The sequence below is a fragment of the Cyclospora cayetanensis genome, unplaced genomic scaffold (genome assembly GCF_002999335.1).
Source record: "Cyclospora cayetanensis isolate NF1_C8 unplaced genomic scaffold, CcayRef3 CcayRef3_contig_245, whole genome shotgun sequence".
Classification (NCBI taxonomy): domain Eukaryota; phylum Apicomplexa; class Conoidasida; order Eucoccidiorida; family Eimeriidae; genus Cyclospora; species Cyclospora cayetanensis.
The window spans coordinates 27609-45744 of record NW_020312198.1 but is presented as its reverse complement, the minus strand read 5'-3'; the positions used below and the strand labels follow the sequence as shown (position 1 = coordinate 45744).

Sequence of the window (18136 nt, the reverse complement as noted above, 5' to 3'; positions counted from 1 at the left end):
TTTATAAGGGGGTTGATATGTATGTATGTGTGTGTAGGTATGTATGTGTGTGCGTGTGTGTGTGTGTGTGTGTGTGTGTGTGTGTGTGTGTGTGTGTGTGTGTGTGTGTGTGTGTGTGTGTGTGTGTGTGTGTGTGTGTGTGTGTATGTGCGTGTGTGTGTGTGTGTGTGAGTGTGCAGCTGTCGTATGTCCCGGAAAGGATCCCGCTCTCCCGTCTCAGCAATCCGTATGCGTGCCGGGTGCTTTCCTCCATCTGCCGATTTCTCGCGTATTATTTGACGGACCAAACAGACGAGATTGTGCAGGTGCGAAGCTTTTGTACCTTGATTCCAACGTCTGGCTCGGGCGCTCTTTGTCGAAGTCGTAATTCTGCGCACTACGGAGTTAGGGCCGCCTTAGGGCCCCCTCTGTCCATAAACTTGGTAGCACGTGTTTTGGGGTGTCTCTACTGGCGGCTGCGGTGTACGACTGGTTCCGCGTAGGGTGTTGCGGAGGCCCTTTTTGCCGCGCATCGGGAGAAGGCGATTCTTGACGTCCTGGAGGTCAAGGACGAGGAGGTCCTTGTTTCCGCTGTGGAGTGCTTGAACAGCATTCCTTTGCGGTTCCTCACGAAGGAGACCGTTGCCCTCCTCTTAAATTTGCTGCGCAGGCTGGCATACCCCCACATAGGTCAGCTGTGTTGACGGGCTGATGCGGCACGCCTCAGTTCTGAGTTCTCCGATGATCGTGCTGCAGCCAGCGGCATGCCCAATAAAAGGGAGGCGCTAGGGAAGAATAGGAGGCTCTAGAAAGGGGGCTAGCATGTAATGCTGCCACAAAGAGCACACACAACAGAACTGAGGTTGCAGCGATCGCAGTAACGTTTCTACCTGGCAATCGTTAGTCCCCTAGTCTGACAGTTTGGCTTGTGCTGTCAATCAACTGCTGTGTGCGGGATGGACACAGGGCTAAATTCGCTGGTGCTGCAAACGGTAGTGCTCCTGCTCACGTCCTTGGCCTCTTGGGATTCTCCTCAGGCTGTCCCAGTGTTGTGGGAGGAACACGCGACAGAGGCACTCAGATGTGTCATGCAGGTCATTTACAGAAATCATTCGACTGCCAGATGGCCTGCCAGGTACGCCTAGGACTATATGACAATTATCGCTGCTTGTTTGGCGCACCTCGGGTAGCAAGGCATGGGGTTGCCTTTCCTGGATCTCTCTCTACGCTCTGCACATCCCCTGCTCCATGGACAGACACATGCTGAGCAGCCTTCGCATGGGGCAAGGCGAGATCAGGACCACTGCGCAGAGTGCTGCCTCCGATAGAGCGGCTCAACGCTATAAGCCGATCAGCTGCAGCGATGGGCTGTGGCAGGCCTTTAGAGGGTGCTGCGGACTTGAGGGAACAATGCACACTGTCTCTTAGCCTTTTCTCGCCCACACAGGCTCCTTCCTAGCACGCCACTTACAGAGGCCTCGCCAGGTACCTGCAGAGGCAGGCGCTTAGAGTGGGGCTGAAAAGAAACGCGGCACGTATGCAGGGAAGGAGGCGGGGGGGTGTCTGATGCAGGAAATCGACCATAGAGAACATGCATGCCCTCAATAAGGCCTGCGTGGACTTCCTGCTCGCTGCCTCCCGTGTGGAAGATGTTAGAGACATCATGAGGTCCGCATACGACATTGAGTTTCCTTGTTGAGTTTTTTTCTTTCTCTCCTTCTTTCTCCCCCTTTTGCACAGTATGCAACATTTGGATCCATGCAAACGGATGCATGCATATGTCTCTAGACCATTTGTATGCACCTGGGTGGTTGTATTACCTGTAAATCGATCCGTGATGCTCATGTATGCGACAATGCCCTCAGCTGCGGTCAACATTATCTTCATGACTTTCTTGCTACAAGTGAATCCTGCGAGGTTCCTGTGTGTTGGTGGTGGCTGAAGCTGCGGTTGCCTACTCTTGCAGCTCACGTCTGTTGCTGTGATGGTGCAGAACTAAGCCCGTGGTGTCTCTTTTTGGGCCTGCTCTTGGAACAGAGGAGCGCCTCAGCTGCCACCCTGACGGCTTCGACGTTGTCGTCGAGAGAACCTGGACGGGGAGAGACGTTCCGATTCTTGTGTCGTGTCTCTCCGGCCTGAACAAGCTCAACGCGAAGAAAAAGGTGGCCTTCCGGGTTGTTTGCAGACTCGCAGACATCATAGAGGGGTGGCCAGATCTCCCAGATGCCGGCAAGGACCTCGGACTAAGGGTACATTGGCAGCATGTCTGAGAACAGAGAGTCGCCGCAGTGCAGGGGGCTTATGTACGCACACGCGCATCCATGTGCATTGCATGCACAGGAGCGCAGCTCTTTCATAATACTGGGGCCAAACTCTAGGCGTATTCCTGAGGCAGGGCTGTGCGTTGAGATGGAGAGTAGAAGTGCACTTGGGAAAACCCTGTTTTGCCCCCTAATGAACGTGGTGACGAGGCGCTTAAACGGAATCACGGAGAGAGAATTAGAGAGCTGCTGTCCACCTCTTACCACAGGCGCTGTGCACCCGCGAGTCGGAGATGTGGGATGATGCAGAAGCCAGCCGCCGCATGCTGGACCTTGATGAGCGCGAAGAGTCCGAGAGGGCCCCTCAGCAGACAGTAAGGCCATGTTGCTTTGTTGCCCGGTTGCTCTTGCTGCTGTCCTTTTCTTCGAAGCAGCCAACCCCCCGTGACGCTATTACCTGCACCGTCCTGTTTGCTACTTAGCGCTTTCCCCTAAAGCCGAATTCTCACGGGATAGCGGCAGCAGAGGGGCATCATCAGCCTCTTAATGCTACAGTCCGCCATCGCATAACCCGAGCCTCCCGCTTTCACTGCAGTACTGCCAGTTGCCAGGCCTTGTCACGCTGTAGATCTGCCGTGGGACACCTTAAGGCAGCGGCTATTCTTTCATAATTAAGGCGTTAATGGAGGAACATATGGCCGGGCGGTGTTGCGTACAGGATTTTGTCCGCTTGTGCATAGCGGAACGTTTGTCGCTGCTGCTCGCTCCCCTTTGCAGCCGCAGCACGACGCAAAGGCACTCGTGAGTTTTTTCTTGATCTTTTTCTTGCACTGTCCATTGCTGACCGACGCAGTGGCGCTCGCGTTGCGCAGCGTTGCGGCTGTTCGCGTCCGCTGCTGTGTTTTTACTCGGGGAGAGCAATGCAACGCTCTGGCAATGGAAGCTATGCTTTAGCAAGGATATGGCTAGCTCCCAGCAGAAAGCGGGGTGCGTGCGCGGCTATGCACGGGCGTGAGGCCCCGAAACACTAGGCCGGTTGGTTGGCATGTGCGGGTTTTTTCCGGTGTGTGGTTAAAGGAGACAGAGGGCTCTTAAGGAAAACGCGGAGTATTGGGCAGGGCGACTAAAAGCGGATATTGAGGATGCAGAGGCCGAAATCGCCAAGGCAAGTAGGGGAGGGGGCTTTCTCTAGCGTTTTCGGGAGGGACCTTATTTGGACGTGGGGGGGATGAAGTGTTGCTTTTTCTCCTTGGTGTTCCCCCGTCTGGCCTCGCTGAGGCTTTTCTTTCGCCTCTGCATCGCTGCTGAGGCTGTGCTGGAGGGTGCATCTGCATGGAGGCCGTCGACGGCGTGCAGAAGGCTGCCTGCCTGCCTGACTCGGTGTCTCCTGAAACGCTTTTCCACAGGCAGAAGAAGAGGCCGCTGAGGAGGCGGATGTGGAAGAACTTGCAGTGCTGCACCAACCACAGAAGAGGAGCGAGCTGGTGAAGTCTATTACTCAGGCAAAGCCAAAGAGCTGGAGGGAAAAGTTGAAAAACCGAAACAAAGCCCAGCAGGAAAGCGCCCCAGGTAAGCTGTACATTTTCAAGTTGGGGCTTACGGTTTAGGTTCTGGTGAGGGGCATTTCGAGTTGCGCCAACCTGGACGTTGCAGTCAAAACGAATTTTCCTGTATGTTCTGCAGCCAAGAAACCGTCCTCCAAGCAGTCCAAGTCCCCTACTGCTGACCTCGAAGAGGATCCAGCCTATGCCGATCTTTACGGAACTGAAAGCAACGTGCCCTCGGTGCTTCCCAGCAGCGCACTGCCGCTTGCCGTCTTCCCCTGCTTACCGGAGGCGCAGCCTCTGCAGGCACAGCTCTCCTGACAGCAGCAAGGGGCTGCAGGCTGCGTAGCTTTTATTGTAGCTGCCCTTGCATGCGCATGGAAGCGTGTGCGCTCGGAATAGACGTGCAGCCTTTTGGTTGCATGTGCATCTGTGCATGCGTTCGGTCCCGGAACGTGTCCGCAGGGCCGGCAAGGACTTTTAGAAAAACTGATGGAAACAGACTTCGAGCTCGGTATGGCTTCACACGGACACGTCCAGTGTGCCTTAAGAAGTTGTGGCCGCTTGGTGGGGATTGTATTTCGTTGCTATTGCGTGCATGCAGCTGCGTTTGCGGACTGTGGGGTGCTGTTTCGAAGACGAGGAACTTGCGGCAATGTATCTGAATAACACCGTGGATCTGTACGGCAGCCAAGGGGTAAGTGGGCGTCAGAGGCAGAGGTAGAAAGACACTTGTAGAGCATCTGATGGCACGCACGTTGCTTGCATTGCCTTTTGCCTCCAGCAGACGCTATACATAGGGGGTGGCGCACAGACGGAACGAGAAGCGTTTATAGATAATTTGTCCACGAAAAAACCGTTATGTACATCTCGTGCACGCAACCGAGGTGCTTGCTGCCGCGGCTGTTGGCATGCCTTTTTATTGTCGCACTTTGTCTGTACCGAAAGGAGTTCGGACGTTCACCGCTCTTTTATGGAGTGCTTTTTCATTTTCTCATCTGTTTGTGTTTGTGTGGCTTTACTCAGCTGTGGTTAAACTTCCATGCTGCTGAGCTGCAGCCGGCCTACATCATCGCTGCCACCCTCAGGTAAGGAGCGGGGAACGGCTAGCTCCAACCCCTGTACGTATTGCAGAGGCTCCCTCCAGTCTCGTGCAGAGGCGGCATTGTCTTTGCAGTGGAGCTGTGTGTGTATAAAAGACAACAGGGCTGTAGAAGCGCCTGGTAGCCTTACTAGCGTGGGCTTAGCAGGCGGGGAATGAGAACAGGGGATTATTGCTGCGGCGAGCAAATGCCATTATACGTGTGGCGGGCCGCGTGTGCGCTCCCACGCAAGAGGCATAGCTATCCACTACTACAATGTGGTTTCAAACAACGAGAAACTGCTTAGAAGGCGCAGGAAGACTCTCATCATGTACCAATGATGTTGGGACGCCGTGCTTGAGTAAACACTAGGAGCTATTATTCGATTCGCATGCCTTTTTGTGTGTCCCTGTCACAGGCTGCTATATGCGGCAATCGCATATCCGGTCATTGCTGTTGCGAGAAGTGATACTTTGCGCGTATGCCGACGCATCATCTTTCTTCGCACTCTAACTTCGTTGGTGGGTAATGGGACGAACTCTTTATCTTTGAGGCCTAGACTTTTGCCTTCTCCGCCTTGTGCAACTTGATCCGAATACGTCTTCTTGCCGCCCCGCCAACGCGTCTGCTGCGGCGTCACTCGCTTCTAATTGCAGAGGACCTGGAGGCCTCGTGTCCTTCCAAGGGCACCTCCCTGCAAATCCGATGCACGCAAGCGAGAGGCCAGGGGTCTGCGCTTGCAACGAGAGGGAGAAGAACTGCTGCATCCGCTCCTGAGTGCCGCACACTACGGTACTCTTAGATAGGGCCCAATAAAGGAGCTGCCGAGCTCCTTGCTGCTTCTGCTGCTTTTTCGCTGTATGTACACAGGTCGAAGCTGTGCCCTTTGCTGCAGCAAATGTTGGCGCAAAATTCTGCAGACTTATGCAGCGCGTCCTCCAGATTGAGCCCCACCAACCGGTACGATTTGAACCCCGCAAGTCCGCGGCGTTGGATGGGAGTTGTGTGTGAAGTGCCCTTGCGCGCGCGGATGCATCGGGATGAGGCCTGACCCTCGGTGTGCGTGTATCGCGTTGTTCGTAACTCAGGCGGAGTCCATGGATCTTATTCTGAACTACGATATTGTCGGAGAGTAAATGAGGATGACAGACCCTGCATCATACTCCAGAACCCTGTCTAACCCCTGGCGATACCCTCCTAAATCTTCATAGCCGCGAACCTCGGAGTCGAAGAGGGGGTATTGAGGCGTGGGAAGTTATTCGCGTCGGGCACGCAAGTGAGCGCCGATACATAAGGGCCTCTTATTGGGTTACGCTTGTCCCACAAGGTTCTTGTGCGCAGATGCACTCGGCAGATGATGGTGCCCCTACGCCACCTCGTCAGGCAAGCATCAACAAGACCGCTGGATCTTAAGGAGCAGGTATTTAGCATTGCTGCGCCAGTGGCTCGTGAAGACGTAGATCTGCATGAGCATGCGTAGTTGCAACCTCTCGTCGATCCTTGTTAGCCGACCCTTGTTAGCCGATCCTTGTTAACAGCGCCTGCATGTGGTGGAGTGCCGGAGGGAACGGAATGGGGTGTGTCGCTCCCATTTTGGATGGGTTAACTGCATTGTCCATGCTATACGGGGGTCTTTTACGGGATTCAGCCCGTTTGTGTTGCTCTGCACGCACTCTCTCATACAGGCGCTTTGGTATCCGTGTATGCACCCCGTTTTGCTTTACGCGCCGCGTTCGCTCCCCCTTCCCTGGCAGCCTTTTAGTTGTCCTTTCGATTTCGACGTCTTCTTAACTCGCTTTTGTGCGTTTGTAGATCCTCTGCATGGAGCTCGCTGGACTGTACGCAACTCTTGCTCGCCAAATTCCGTACATCAAGTTTTCTGAGGAGAGGGATGTGCAGGTGGGGTCGGGTGTTGGGGCTAGGGCGCCTCCGTAGATGGAAATTGCTACCAGTGTAGGCTGTTTCCAGAATGCATATATGTATATATATATATGTTTTCATAGGCCTTGGTTCTTTTACAAATTTTGAGGTGCAGAACTCCGCTTTTGAGCGTTGTGCGGCCATTGTTTGCGAATGTATGGTTAGAGACATTATAGAGTCGATGGCGATTATACATATATATATATATATGCACGTGTAAATGTAGTCTAGCAGAGTTGATTGCGGTGGTCGTGTTGCATGTGTTTCAGGATTGGGCTGTAGAGAAGACATACGAAAGGCTCTTTCCCGTAACTACAATCCAGCTCTTCGTATCGATGCTTATCATGGATCTGGCGATTGACGCTGGCAGCTCTCAGTACGTTCTTTGCGTGGCGAGCATGCTGGCCCCGGAGATGCCCGTGCATGAATGCATGCGGCGGGCTTTCAAAGTAGAAGTATTGGAGGCTGCCAGCATATACACCGACATACACATGCGTACATGTTATTCTACCTAGGGGCTAGGAATCGCGGCTGGGGAAGCGCGGAGTAATACAGGGCAGTGGGGTAATCGTTTGGGGGGAACCCAAGGCAGGTAAATGGTAAAACAGAAGAGAAGCAAGAGGTAGTTGGAAGTCGAAGTGCACACAGGGGCCTGTAAAGGAATTGGCTTTGAGGCAGTCAGGATGGCAGGCAACAGGGCAGGTCCTCCTTCTGAGACGCACCCTACTGAATGCGCTGTTGGTTTTAAATGCCACTTCTCTCCCTAGAAGCCTTGGAGCTGCTGGTCATCCGTGCTTTGGCTCTCTGCAGTGGCACTTACGTTTCGCATTTGATGGCCAGACTCGGTCTTCAACGCGAAAGTAAGCATTTTCCAGCTATCTATTTGGCCTTTTTGGCTTGGGGAAGGGGAAGAGGCGTGGGTGCTGTGGAGGTTCTTGCGTTTGGATTTCTATGGAGAGGCGCTTCAGGGAGGCCCTCTCTAAGGCTGTTTGTTGGATGGCCCTATTTCGCTACTCCTTCTGTCACGCAGTTTTTGGGGAATTCCCCGGCGAATATGTTTAATGTGCAGGGATGCGCGTCGACTGCATATCGATTATTTCGGCCTTGATGCAGCATTGTCCTCAAGGCCTCAGCTATGACGCTATCGAGGCACTGCATTATGTGAAATCAACACAATGCCTTGATCGTTAAGGTTGTTTGTAGGGCCAAAAGGAGCTCCAAAAGAGGATTTCATGACGGCTAAATGGGGCATTTAGGGAACTCTTTGAGGAGGGGTCCTTTTTTTTCGGCACGCGCTTGCTACATACCGACGCCTTCGTCCTGTAGCAGCTTGTTTCGACACCTTTTTCAAACTTGTTCACTACGGTGTGCAGGCCCGCGTGTTCCTGCACTACCCAATTCGCCCCTCCGTGATGTACGAGCTGATGGACTTGACGAACATTCACTACTTCAAACGGACCCTAGTGAGGCTCGTGTTTAGCTGTATCTTTTGCATGGAGGGCCTTCATGTGTAGCTCCAAGGGTTGAGCGCTGGTTATGTACGGCGGTGTGGTCTGCGATTTAAGGAACTGCTACTCTCCTCACACTCTCGAACCGCAGAGCGCATTCTGCAGCTTGCCCCGGTACTCTGGTGGAATGCCCTGGAGCACCAAGACGGTAAAAGACGAGGATTCGCTGACCAAGAACTTTGGCCCTTCCTTGCATTCCCCCCACCTCTCCAGCCAGTGCGCGCGTCGTGCTACATAGAGTCGCAGATACTATGGTTTCGTCTCTGGCGCATGTTCTTGTGCTGCAGAGGAGCCGGTCCGACAGATGGCAGTCGCTACAAACTGCCGTTTTTACATTATCGAAAGGCCTCGCGGCTTGTGAGTCGCTCTTCGATTGTTGGGGAGGGGGTGGAGGGGGGGAAGGGGGATTTGGGATGTATGGTTCGTTGCTTTGTAGATACACCGGCTCCAAATGAGTTTTGGCAGGAGTGCTGAAAGCTCTGCGATATTCTTTAGCTCTTGTGCGATTCGGGGTTCAAAACGCACAGGCGTGAGCCGTTACAACCCGAAGTGGAATATGCATATCGACGTGGAAGTGGTATTCGGATCATCGTGATGCGCGAATACAGCAGAATGACGCGCATTGTGAAGGGGTTCCCTAGCGACGAGTGGTTGGCGGTTGGGTGGATCCATAAGGTATGTCTTGGGGCATGTGTGTGTGTGTGTGTGTTTGAAATTCTTTAAATGATTTTCTTGCGAGTTTTTGTCCACTGTAAATGCGCGTATCCGCCTTTTGTGGGATCCTCTCCCTTTGCCGTCGTCGTCTGTAATGGCAGTTGACCCCCCTCACTGGATGCTGAGAAAGGGCTGGAGGCCCCTCCTAATGAGAGCAAGTATATTATGGGCTTTTAAAGTTTCCTGCATGTATTTGGTTTGTGGTGCAGGATTCGGACGAAGAGGTTGGGCAGGAGCTCTTCGACTGCCTCATTACGGAAGTGCTGCATCAGGCGGACGATTTAATAAGCTGCCTGAGAGCTTGCTCAGGTATTTTTGGAATAATTGATTCGAGTTTGTACAAAAGGCATTACAGGCCTCTTTTGAGAGGCTATGACGAAGTCCATGTGCTCCGTGGCTTGGACTTCAGGACAATTCGAAGACGAAAGGGTGGATGTGCTGCGTGACGTGGTGTCTGCCGAGTGCCTCATGCAGCACCTCAAGCTCCACGTAGTCTGCAATCCCGTTCTTGCCATCAGTCGCACAGTGGGCCTTGGCTCCCACACACTTCCCTATCGCCCTTGCACCTCTACTTTTCCTCTCTGCGTGCACTTATTATAATTGCTTGCCGTGGAAATCGCGTGTGCAGTGGTCCTTTGCACCCGCCGCCATCGCCGCATTACTCTTTCTCTTTTTGCCTGCTTCTTCCTTAGACATCAAGCAACTCCGCCCCAGTGGATCGGCTGGGCTTGTACGTTTTGACTGGCATGTGTAAGCTTTTCGCTCTCCAGATAGGTGTTTACTGTGCATCCGCATGTGTCTCTCTCTTGACTCTCCGCTCCGACGGGGTTCTCCCTGTAGCACAGGGACCTCTGAGGAGCATTCCATCCGCAGCGGGAGAAACCTGTTTAGCCCGGAGGCCAAGGCTTGTGGCATGCCTTTCAGATCTGCATGAATTTTTTATCGACTGGAAGTACTGGTTTGCCTTCGACCCCACCAGCACAGGTCAGTCATTTTTTCTGGCTGGCCGCTGCGTTCCTGGCCTTTTTTTCTCTCTGCAGCATCTTTGTTTGCACGCTGTTGTGGCGTCCGCCGCGCGGCTGTTACAGCCCTGTGGCTCGTGCAATCACAGCATCACACCTGCCGTTTCTTTCTGCAGTTGCTGCTGGCGGTGTCTTCCGCAAGCCCTGGCTGCTGCCGTGCACACCTAGCGGTAGCTGCTGCTATTTTGGCCTCGTGTGTGGTTTGGAGGGCCTGCTGCTGCATAACGATCCCTCCCATGCATGCATCTAGGCGTAGATTTGCACGCATGCGTGTCTATGTGTGTGCGCCAAAGAGGAGAAGTGGGGTGTCCAGCTGCTGTGCTTGGACTTGGAGGCGGATGCGATGGAGTGGCAGGGGCCCCGAGGAGGCCTAGGGAACTTCTTGGGCTGGATAGATCCGGATATCCAGCGTCTGGAGTCAGTCGACGCCCAGAGAGAAAGGGAAGAAGCGATTGAACAGGTGAGACTTGGACTTTGTGGAGTGCACCGAGAGGGCGATGGCGTGTCTGTCAGTGCGTCTGTCCGTGCGTGTGTTGCTGCTGAGGCTTTTTCACGCTTTTTTGCTCAAGGCTTGCTGAGTGCGAGGATCAGTATTGTGGGTTCTCTCATATCCTTCGTTAACCCTGCGCGCCTTTTCCTGTCTTTTCGTGCACCACTTTCCTGAGGCAAATATGCTATGTCTTCCTCTTGCTATGCAGTTGTCTTCCCTGCCCGTTGCGTTGGTATGCGCATGCTCACTGTCGTGTGCCTGTTTCCTATATATATATATATATATGTATGCGGTCATTTCTGACGCGTCGATCACGCGCTAGGCAACTGTTTACAGCTTTGTGCTTTTGTCAGGGTGCTGTCTGTGTTTCCCCTACACACGGGGGTCCTCCAGGGAGGCCCTGCGTGGCTCCGGCAGATCTTCGGTACGGAGGCTGGACGCACTCAGCGCCGGCTCGATGCGGCGAAAGAGCATCTTCTCACTCCAGGCATTAAATACAAGCTAGATGGCATTAGACAGGTATGCAACTCTGCTGCAGCTTGGTGACAGAGGTAGCCTGACGGACGTGTAGGCAGCAGCAGTGAGTAGGCCACCCCCAGGACCTGGCATATACCCGAAACTCACTGTACTACAGCAGGCTTGTCGCCTTCCTTTCTTTTGGGGCTAATTTGTCAAGGGTTCTTCGCTCAGCTATGCACATATGCTGTGAGGCTCTCTGAGCGATCTGTGGCTAGCTGGGGACGGCTCGCTTGCTTTACATCACCCTAGGGGGACCCTCAAGAAGTTTTCTTGATGCCGCCTCTAGTGACGCCTGCCGCTGTATGCGATACGCGGGCTATTTCATGCTTTGCGGGGGGCGGCTGCCTGTAGATCGAATTCGGCGGGGGGGAGGCGTGCTGGGTCGAGCTGACTTGGCGAATTCCAAAGGCGTCCAAGGGAGAGCAAGCTCCAAAAAAGTCCGCCGCTCCTACCCTCAAGCTGCTGCTCCTAGATGACACCAGCAGAGAACGATTCAGGAGGGCTCTCGCCGCTGGACTGAACCGCACGGAAGAAAGCATGTGGGATACAAAGCCAGAAAAAGCAACACCGCTAGACAGGGCGGCAAGCAGTGTACACATATTTATATGAAGTCGTATAGCAATAAGATACGTAGAGAGATAGGTCCATGTTTGCAGGTGTGGAAACAACAGAACACGAAGGAAGGGAGGAATGGGAGGCACTGCATACACACACACGCACACACACACGCACACACACACACACACACACACACATACACACACACATACACAGCAGTGGAAAGGCATATTAGGGGTCGCTGGCGTGAACTGCAGGCAACACAAAGATATGGAAATTTGTTGATGTGACTGTTCGTTCGCAGTGTGGGTGGCGGGCATGTATGCATATATATATATATATATATATATATATATATATATATATATATATATATATACGTTTGCGTTTGGACTGTTGAAATGATGCAAATTGCTGTGGAGCCAGAAAATTTGTCATCGTCATTTATTATTGGATGCTTCGGTGTGTGCCTCTTTAGGAGTTGGAGACGCATATGGAAGTCTACCAGTTAGATGGCGGAAGTGGCAGGAGCCTTTGTGCGATCATGACGCCCTTGACGTCGGGGTGGGGGCATGCAGGTTCTCGGTGTACAGTATGGCACATACACCCCAATGTGCCACATAGTGTATTCTCCTTTTCGACTCACCCACTATACCGCTAGAGTCTAACGCAGTGAACACTTTTCTTTATGGGTTTAATGGCCATTGAGTGTAATTAAGGACGGGCAACATAGAAGAGAAAGATTCATGAGAGTATCAGGCCGCCGTGGCACCGGGGTCACTACTGTGCTTGCGCAGTGCATCAACGCATGTCTCGCACAGCAAAGGATGCGCTGCATGCCTTTTAATTGCGTTATTGGCGGAGTGTGTCAGCCATAGTCACGTCTCTCCAAGCAACAACAGCAGCGAAACCTGGAGACACTGCAGTTGCTTGTGCAGGATCCGCTAGCGCGAGTCCTTTACAGCTAGCCACGGCCGCGGTTATTTGGCAGGTGCAGGCACGACCCATTATTAGCCGCAGCAACTAGGGATAGAAGCGTCTAGAGATGGCCTTAGCTCTCCGCTCCCTAAGGTTAGGGGGAGGAAGATCCACAAAGAAGGATTCATCCATTGCCCTGGCTCGAGGCGCCTCTGCCTTAGGCGCCTCTTCGGTGGTGGGCCCCCCATAGAAGATCTGGGGGATCAAAAGGCGTCCTGATGCGTCCGTAAGGCCCATTTTGAGTGCATGCTGCAGCAAAGGGAGCCGCATAAACAGACAGACACACAGGGTCCAAAAGCAAGAGTGCATGCAGCCCGCAAAACCACAGAAAAAATTCCATCGAGTTCGACCGGATAGACCGGCCTACCAGCTTCAGACACATCCACAAGCGCATTCTCTTATTGACCCCCTCGTCTGTGCAAGTGCAAAGAAATATTGGGGATGGCTGTGCATGTGGAGGGTCGTTGGCTCGTGAATAGCAAGGTCCAAAGTGTTAGCGACTCGTCCTCACATTCCACAACAGACGTCTCTGTCTACGCGTCTCCTCCATCTGTGTCCAAATGTATTTCTGCCGCTCAAGGCCCACGGGCTTTGCTGGACGCAGCTCTCCTGGCCTGCGAAAAGTCGAACCATCAAAAAAATGTCCGTTTAAACTCGCGCTGCACTTCCAAACCCTCTGAGGAGGCGAATAGCGTGCCAAGAAGAAGGCCCTTCGAAGCAGTTGAACCTGGAAACCACCCAGTTTTAGGATGCAATTAGGCCTGCCTGGCCCTTGAAGAGAGGTCACGATGTTTCCTGGATATGGAAACGCTTGAATCACGGAAAAGAGAGAAACAGGGGGAATGAGGGACCGCACCTATCAACAAATTCAATGTAGGCCATCGGCGCTGCATCTCGCATTCTCAAACGAAACTGATTCACAACTCGAGTGAAGAAGAAATTTCGATGTCTGTACGTCCCAAGCAGTTCCTCGAACAAGCGCCTGCGGGCTGCCGGCGTCCGCAGAATCGACTCTACGGCCAGCGCCTTCTCGGGGCCTAACATATCATACATATACATACATGTGCATGCGTTTGTGCATACATAAATACACATGCGTACATAGGTATACGCATATATACATATATGTATACACATATACACCTCGCAACACTTGGCGTGAGTCTTAAAAAGCAGCAAAAGGGTGTGTATAACCCAGTAGGAAAAAGATCCAAGAACAGCGCGATTTCATATCTCCCTGGCGGATGCAGGCTATCATTCAGCAGCTTTTTGACACATTTACCGCCTTCTGACCGAGAGGCAGCTGGGTGTAGCGCGATCCCTACGCGCGTCTAGGGGGGGTTTACGCTACGGTGTTTGGGAGGACTTGCCCCTTTTTGCAAGGTGTATCAGCTCCTCTGCATATGGCTGAAGCTCCTTGGCACGTGCAATCGTTGTCTCGATGCGTCCGTATCGCAGCAACTGATCCAGCTGGTTTCTGTGCAGGCAGCACGAGCACAAGGAGGCAAGCGACAACGCGCGCTAAAAATAGGTTGGGTCGAAGAAGCTTGTCGAAGGAAAAACCCCTTCTTCCCTTACAAACAAACCGCCTGTCCTTGCACTGAAAAAGAAGGCTCATGCTTGAGCCCTGAGAGGATGTACAGCTTTTAATTACACCATGCAGCAACCCGAACTGTGAACCCGCTTGTACCTGATGGCATCCCAACGGTGCGGAGGCTGTTTCTTCACACGCCTCCAGGTCCTCCTTTTGATGCCAAGATTGAGCAGCTTAAAGGTGCTCGTAAACCCCATCTTAGTCCAGTGTCAGCGGTGCTCTTGCCGATGATGGTGGGGTGATGGGTGCTCTTGCAGCTGCCCCTGTTGCAGGGGGTCGCTGGCCTCTTTCCCGCGGCTCGCGCTCTTCTCTAGATATTGGCGTGTTGGAGGCGTGCTGCTGTAGAAGATCTTCTCGCGGCACACGAAGCATTTCGCACCGAAAAGGCCGGGGAGAGGGAGGGAAGCCCTAGCCGCAAGGGTGCCTAATTTCGCGCATGATTCATGACCTAACACGCGCCGTGGCACCCTCTTCTTCTCCTTATTTACGTTTTCAAGAGAATGAGGATCTAAAAATCTGGCTGCTTAGGGATCTGGCCAGCAGCCGGGTTAACGGCAGGGGTTTTGTACGGTACCCTTGCAGGGGCCTCCTGCCACGTTCCGGGGCCCCCCAGTGCGAGCGCGGGAGAAAACGGGAACCAAGAATGCTCGGTATCCCTACGAATTTGAATACTTCATGCATTTCAGTTCAACAGCGCACTTCAGCCGAGGCTGCACAGGCTCGCCACGACATTGTACAGCACACGAGGCGTATTGCGTTCAGGGCTTCATGGGGAGTTACGCCTTTTAATAAGGCCGACTTCTTGGATGCCGTCTTTGGTGCTAACCGTTCCTCCTGTACACCATACACCAAGCGCCTACCGAAGGCTTAGGCTTTATGGCCCTTAACCCACTCTTCGCAGTGCAGGATTGAGGCTTCCGCGTCGAGGGCTCGAGGCATCGTGGCGTTTGCCGTGCCTTCATCGGTTGCCACGATGAAGCCCCTGAACGCCTCTCAGCCGCTTTCTATGAAAGCTGGCAGTCTCAGCTTTTTAAGCGCCTTCGCACACTGCCGCATGAGCAATAAGCCCGCTCTGTGGGCGGCCGTCCGCAACGAATGCCTAATTTTAAAAGCCAACAGCGACTACATTCTGGCGAGGTGTACGTGCCTTAGTGGCCAAAGTAGCCACCTCCACCACACATGCTGGGGCTGTTGCAGCAACGGCCTCAAGGCGGCCGAACGTCGCTTCCACAGCACGCCTTCCAAGCAGTCTCCGACAGCACCAGGAGCAGCAGCAGAAGCAGCAGCGGTGTCACCACCATCGGCATCTGACACGTGCACATCCGAGGGGCCTCCAGTTAGTGACCGTCCCGCAATGCCAGCTAGGGGATGGCTGCTCCTGTGTTGCGGCGCTTCGCTCTTCTTCGGAGGTGTAGGCAGCACCCTGTGGCTGCTCCTTGACCATCCAGAGCCCCTCAGCCATGCCTGGGATGCGGTAAAGTAAGTCTCCGTTGAATCCGCGTGCTCGAGTGTTTGCTGCTCGGGGATTCCTGCACGCTTTCGACTTTTTTGCAGCCAAGCAGCCCCTGCAATGTGTAAGCCTTAGGACGATGAGATTCAGGTTTTTGCAGGAAGGACCCGCGTGTCCGTGAAGCGTTGGGTGGCGAGATCCGAAGGAACTGGTGGTGGGGAGGCTATATCCACGAGAAAGATGCCAGGATTAAAATGACAGTTTCAGGTACAGTCTATACACCGCGAACCCTCGCAGAGCTCCACGCAGAAAACGCAGTGCGCCCGGCGGGCAGGCACCCCAGAAAATCTTGTCTACGTCTCGAACTCTGAATGTTCGCATTTGCGGTGATACACAGGCCCCACTGGACTCCGTGGATATGTAACATGCGATCTTATGAGGAGGCCAGACGGGCAGTGGCAGGTCCTTTTGCTGAATTTCGTGTGCCTTGATTCAGAGACCCAGCAAAGTGCGTTGCTGGTGTTGCGGCTGCTGGTGTTGCTGCTGTTTCTGGGGTGTACAGACAGATGCAGGGCGACAGGCTTGCAAGCGGTGATGGCGGAGGGATGACTCGGCGAGACCCCTTTGCGCTTGCGTTTAGCGTAGGTGGATGTGTGTGTGTGTGTTTTGTGTTCGTGCGTATTTGCGCATATTTGCATGTACGTACATATATAGAGCGTGTTACCGCCGTCACTATCACTGTTGGCGGAGTGTGTTGGTGTACATGTGCAGCTACGCAAAATCCAATGTCTGGTGTTGTGGCGCTCGTTCCTGACCAGCTACCCCGCTCTCAACAGCACCGAAATTTCTTACGAGGTAGGCCTGAACAGATGATGAAATGCGCACGTGTCAAGCTGCTGGCTACTGTCAGGGGTTCTTTGCCTTCGGGAATAGGGCCTCTCGAATGTGCGACTTACTGGCTCAGGCTGCCCAATAGCCGCCCTCCCCACAGAGGCGCAAGAAGCTTCGAAGGACGCCCACTCTTCTCAGCAAGGCACAACGAGCAGCAGCAGCAGCAGCAATGGTACTGGGAGCTGATTTGTATTTATTTGGGGATGTATAGACTGGGCAGCATGCTGGAGGCATCCCTTATAGGCACTCTCACTATAAGATTCGATATAAGTGTACAAAAACCCTTCAGATTCAATTTTTAGTCCCATGGTTCGGACAGTAAGGGGTTGCATAGTACTTGCGGTTCGATGACGGTCAATATGATACACCTGCCACGGCCTAGTGAAAAGCCTTTGGCAGAGCTCAGCCTATATACATATATCAATATGGATAGAGCTAGACATGCAGGTATTAGTATATGCACGGACGCATATGCACCGTTAAAAGAAAGTGCAGGAGGCGCCTCTCCTGCCTATACTCCCGCATGGTGGAGAAGTCCTCTGTGAATGGGCTCTGCAACTTGGCAGAGCAACCAGCAAACGCAGAAAAGGCGGCAGAAGCGGCTTCTGCCGCTTCTTATGCATGCCTTCGCGGTGCAACGGGCTAAGTCGCCGGCTTCGATGAAGGCGGCACCATTCGCTTGAGTCTTCAGAAAAGGCGCAAAGCGGCACAAAGAAGTTGTTGTGTGGCGTCTTGCCTGGACATCCACTAGTGCAAAAGCGGCTGCCGTTGCTGCTGCTGTTCGTGCTGCCGTTGCTGCTGCTGCTGCCGCCTTTCGTACTGCACTCTCGCTGCCAGGAGAACTTCCAACTGCCTTGTTTCCAGAAAGCCCCTTTGCCAGGGCCCTCCCATGAACTGCCAGAGCCGCTCGAAAGAAGCTGGGAAGCAAAAGTCGAGATCGTCTGAAAAAGCCAGCAACTGCGGCGCACAAAGGACGGCAGAAGGGGGCTGGAGCGCGATGTGTTTCCTGTACATACATACAGACTCCACCCACGACCCCTAGTCCTCCCCCCCTTCCCTCCCCTCCCCTCGCTCAAACAACAACCCTAGCACACAAAACAGCAGCTGCCCTGATGAAAACACCTCTTACTTCCTCAATGAAGACGTGTGGGAGTGAGCTGCTAGAGATCCTCATGCCCAGTTGCACCTCGACGGGCACGACTTCCAGGATGGACAGCCAGCAGGACAGAGGCAGCCCTTCATCCAATAATTGCGCCAGACCTAACCATAACCCGCAAAACAATAGCCAAATCAAAGAACAGTCCGAAAGTGCCACCCACACCGGATCTATCGTCGTTTCCAACCTGTCGCTGCTGCTGCTTCTGCTGCTGCTGTCGCTGCTGCCCTTTGGTGGGGCACTATTAGCCCAGAGAGGAGCTCCTGGGAGCTGCTCCCGCTCCTGCTGCTGCAGCTGAGATCGGTGACGCTGCAGGTCTAACCACGCCTCGTGGCAGCCTCGCAGCTCCCTCCTTAGGAACTCCCCAGCAGCCAGTGTCTCCAGTTCTGCTGCTGTGGACGCCGCAGCGGAAGATACTCCCGGTGGCTGTCGCTCCTGCTGCATTGGCTGAAGCTTCGAAGGCAGCTGCT

At 53.6% G+C, this 18136-nt stretch overlaps 3 protein-coding genes across 3 annotated transcripts; 2 read left to right on the top strand and 1 right to left on the bottom strand.

The window, feature by feature from the left end:
- Positions 1-179: 179 nt before the first annotated feature.
- On the top strand, positions 180-11648 carry LOC113147500 (the record flags this gene model as incomplete). Its single annotated transcript, XM_026338274.1, has 29 exons — positions 180-305; positions 483-669; positions 946-1030; positions 1552-1647; positions 2165-2228; positions 2959-3041; positions 3318-3409; positions 3651-3809; positions 3924-4024; positions 4811-4872; positions 5285-5387; positions 5737-5826; positions 5955-5998; positions 6208-6286; positions 6679-6765; positions 7056-7162; positions 7597-7646; positions 7856-7947; positions 8160-8249; positions 8352-8442; positions 8582-8651; positions 8822-8969; positions 9218-9317; positions 9418-9533; positions 9701-9758; positions 9933-9992; positions 10324-10625; positions 10914-11039; positions 11391-11648. Coding segments are annotated over 29 exons (3126 nt in total), but the record flags the coding sequence as incomplete, so codon positions are not given.
- A 972-nt stretch (positions 11649-12620) lies between these two features.
- Positions 12621-14366, bottom strand: LOC113147501 (50S ribosomal protein L17-like). The gene is made up of 5 exons (XM_026338275.1): positions 14266-14366; positions 13946-14052; positions 13432-13612; positions 13087-13189; positions 12621-12824 (listed from the first exon to the last, which is right to left on the bottom strand). The coding sequence occupies exons 1-5, from the start codon at positions 14364-14366 to the stop codon at positions 12621-12623; spliced, it is 696 nt and encodes a 231-aa protein (XP_026194060.1).
- Positions 14367-14812: 446 nt separating this feature from the next.
- Positions 14813-16696, top strand: LOC113147499. Its single transcript, XM_026338273.1, has 6 exons — positions 14813-15034; positions 15071-15648; positions 15780-15886; positions 16017-16127; positions 16391-16474; positions 16584-16696. The coding sequence occupies exons 1-6, from the start codon at positions 14813-14815 to the stop codon at positions 16694-16696; spliced, it is 1215 nt and encodes a 404-aa protein (XP_026194058.1).
- Positions 16697-18136: the final 1440 nt, after the last annotated feature.

What these genes read in the sequence shown, in the direction of transcription:
- LOC113147501 (XM_026338275.1), bottom strand. Translation starts at nt 14,366, where the DNA reads ATGGGGTTTACGAGCACCTTTAAGCTGCTCAATCTTGGCATCAAAAGG. An exon ending in CACCGTTGGGATGCCATCAG is followed by an intron (nt 14,053 to 14,265) that starts GTACAAGCGGGT and finishes CTGCCTGCACAG; the next exon opens with AAACCAGCTGGATCAGTTGC. An exon ending in TACATTGAATTTGTTGATAG is followed by an intron (nt 13,190 to 13,431) that starts GTGCGGTCCCTC and finishes GACTTTTCGCAG; the next exon opens with GCCAGGAGAGCTGCGTCCAG.
- LOC113147499 (XM_026338273.1), top strand. Translation starts at nt 14,813, where the DNA reads ATGCTCGGTATCCCTACGAATTTGAATACTTCATGCATTTCAGTTCAA. An exon ending in ACACCAAGCGCCTACCGAAG is followed by an intron (nt 15,035 to 15,070) that starts GCTTAGGCTTTA and finishes CACTCTTCGCAG; the next exon opens with TGCAGGATTGAGGCTTCCGC. An exon ending in GATTAAAATGACAGTTTCAG is followed by an intron (nt 15,887 to 16,016) that starts GTACAGTCTATA and finishes GGTGATACACAG; the next exon opens with GCCCCACTGGACTCCGTGGA.